Genomic DNA, 2,538 nt, shown 5'->3' with positions numbered 1-2,538 from the left:
CGGGCCTGGATGTGTCCTGTCGACATCAGGGGTCCCCATCGCCCCACACACGCCCCACGGGGGGCAGTTTGGTGTTTAAGGGGGGCAACTCGAGAATTGAGTTATTAACCGTGAGTTTTTTGCATTTCTTATGGCTCTGGGGCCTCATGGACAGTTTATAAATGTATATTGTGACATATTTATGCATTTCAGTTCTCTGTTATGTTTTGAAACTTTGTTTACTATTTTTTCCATATCACTTTGTACTATTATTATTTTTAATATATTTTATTGATTTTTTACAGAGAGGAAGGGAGAGGGATAGAGAGTCAGAAACATCGATGAGAGAGAAACATCGATCAGCTGCCTCCTACACACTCCCTACTGGGGATGTGCCCGCAACCAAGGTACATGCCCTTGACCGGAATCGAACCTGGGACCCTTCAGTCCGCAGGCCGACGCTCTATCCACTGAACCAAACCGGTTAGGGCTATTATTATTTTTTTAAACAATTTCTTAGTGATTTCTCCCTCAGTAATTCACCTGCCCTTCCGTTGTTTTATTTTTCTCTTTCACGGATGCCATGTTCTTTGGAAGCTTGTTTGACCGAGTTCATGGCCGTGTAGGCTTCCTCCACGTGAACAATTCATTTTTCTTTTTAATTTTAACTTTTTTTAAATTGATTTCAGAGAGGAAGGGAGAGGGAGATGGAAACATCAATGATGAGAGAGAATCATGGATCAGCTGCCTCCTGCACGCCCGGCACTGGGGATCCAGCCCGCAACCCGGGCCTGTGCCCTTGACCAGAATCGAACCCGGGACCCTTCAGTCCACAGGCCGACGCTCTATCCGCTGAGCCAAACCGGCCAGGGCAACAGTTCATTTTTTTAATAATAAGAATTATATGCCATGGGGAGGAGGGAGTGGGTATCAGGATTTTAGGGGTGCTTAGGTGGGGCATGGCCAAAGACAGATGGGGACCCCCTGCTCTCCATTTGGGTTGGCTTTTCTGGCCGCTGCAGACCTCGAGGCTGAGTGGACTCCACCCGCAGGGCCCGGTCACCTTCGAGGACGTGGCCGTGTACTTCTCCCGGGAGGAGTGGACGCTCCTCACTCCCACCCAGAGGAGCCTGTACAGGGAGGTGATGCTGGAGAACTTCGCGCTCACCGTCTCGCTGGGTAAGGCCCTCAGGCTCCGCCCGCAAACTGGCCGCCTCTGGCTGTTCCCCAAGGGGGTTCCTGTTCCTCCTAAAGCCCCCAGGGTTGGTGCCCAGTGCAGGGGCCGGGCACTGGGCGTGAGCTGGTCTCAGCCTCTCGGCCGCTCTCCGTGACCCTGCGGAAGCCATGGCCTCTCTGCGCCGGGTTTTGCCTTCTTCCAACTAAAGAAATTCTCCAGGGCCCTCCCTGGGCCAGGCTTGAGCCACGGATGCGAATCAGTAGGTCAGTTTGGGGAGTATTGCCATCTTCGTGTCTTTCAATCCATGGACATGACATGTCTTTCCATTTATTTTGCTGTTCTATAATTTTTAAAATATATATATTTTTATTGTTTTCAGAGAGGAAGGGAGAGAGAGAGAGAGAGAGAAACGTCAATGATGAGAGAGAATCGTCCACTGGCTGCCTCCTGCACGGCCCACGCTGGGGACCGAGCCCGTGACCGGGCTTGTGCCCTGACTGGGAGTCGAACCATGACCTCCTGGTTCTTAGGTCGATGCTCAACCACTGAGCCACATTGGCCGGGCCTCAGTGAATGTTTAAATGTATGGGGGAGGTTTCTTTTCTAAGACTCAGGTTCCTTCTGGTTGCCATGGTGACATGGGCTTCCTGTGGTGTGTGGCCGGCTGGGTCAGCCTTCACTTGGGGGTGGGGGGGCTCTTACACTGTCTCCTAGGATTTGTGCCTTCGGGGTCCCATGTGGTGGCCCAACGGGAGGGTGAAGCGGAGCCCTGGGTACCCATCAGGGTGGGCGTGACTGGTCAGCAGAGCGGGAGATGGGAGGGGTCCTGGTCTCGGCGGGTGGGGCCGGAGGTGCCTCGTTCTCGGGGTGGACCTCCACGTGCTGGCTGTGGGTCTGTGTACACTGGCATCTCCCACCTTCCTTTCCCATCTCCCCCTGGTCAGGCCCCGATGACCCGATGACCCGCCTCTCTGCCTCTGTGCCCTGTCATTGCCCCTTCCCTGTGCTCAGGCGTCTGTTCCTCGGCGTAGACGCAGCCTCCTCACAGAGCTCACTGTCACCGGCAGCTCGGGCCGCCGGAAGCCTGCTGCAGGGGCGTGATGGGGAGGCCCCGCTCCCCGCACTGCCCCTCGCCCCTTTCTCTCCCAGACAGTCCCCAGCCGCCTCCTGGCCGTCTGTGCTCCTGGCCGTCTGCGTCCCACGCACACGGGGGTAGAAGTACACGGCCACATGTCTCCTCTCTCTCCCAGCTGTTGGCACCTGACCTTGCTGTTTCAGGGTGTCCCCGGGGACTGGACGACGCGGAGGCCCCTCCGCAGGTGAAGAGCTGCAGAATCCACCTGCCGGAGAAGCACCCTCGGCGTGGGGGGCCTGAGGAGGAC

General features: G+C 55.9%; 1 protein-coding gene across 2 annotated transcripts in view; it reads left to right on the top strand.

Moving 5' to 3' along the window:
• Window positions 1-909: 909 nt before the first annotated feature.
• Window positions 910-2,538, top strand: part of LOC106726871 (zinc finger protein 549-like) — a 13,687-nt gene continuing 12,058 nt past the window's right edge. Inside the window, exons 1-2 of one of the 2 annotated variants that reach the window (XM_014543471.1) lie at window positions 910-1,158; window positions 2,101-2,526. In XM_014543471.1, the coding sequence (XP_014398957.1) occupies window positions 939-1,158; window positions 2,101-2,372 (492 nt within the window). In that variant the 5' untranslated portion in view covers window positions 910-938 and the 3' untranslated portion in view covers window positions 2,373-2,526. Of the gene's footprint in view, window positions 1,159-2,100; window positions 2,527-2,538 lie in introns of those variants that run through there. The other variant, XM_014543474.1, reaches the window with a different exon arrangement.

Source organism: Myotis brandtii, unplaced genomic scaffold (assembly GCF_000412655.1).
Source record: "Myotis brandtii unplaced genomic scaffold, ASM41265v1 scaffold1094, whole genome shotgun sequence".
NCBI classification, from domain to species: Eukaryota; Metazoa; Chordata; class Mammalia; order Chiroptera; family Vespertilionidae; genus Myotis; species Myotis brandtii.
The sequence above is the reverse complement of the archived record's forward strand: the minus strand, read 5'-3'. Positions and strand labels throughout refer to the sequence as shown.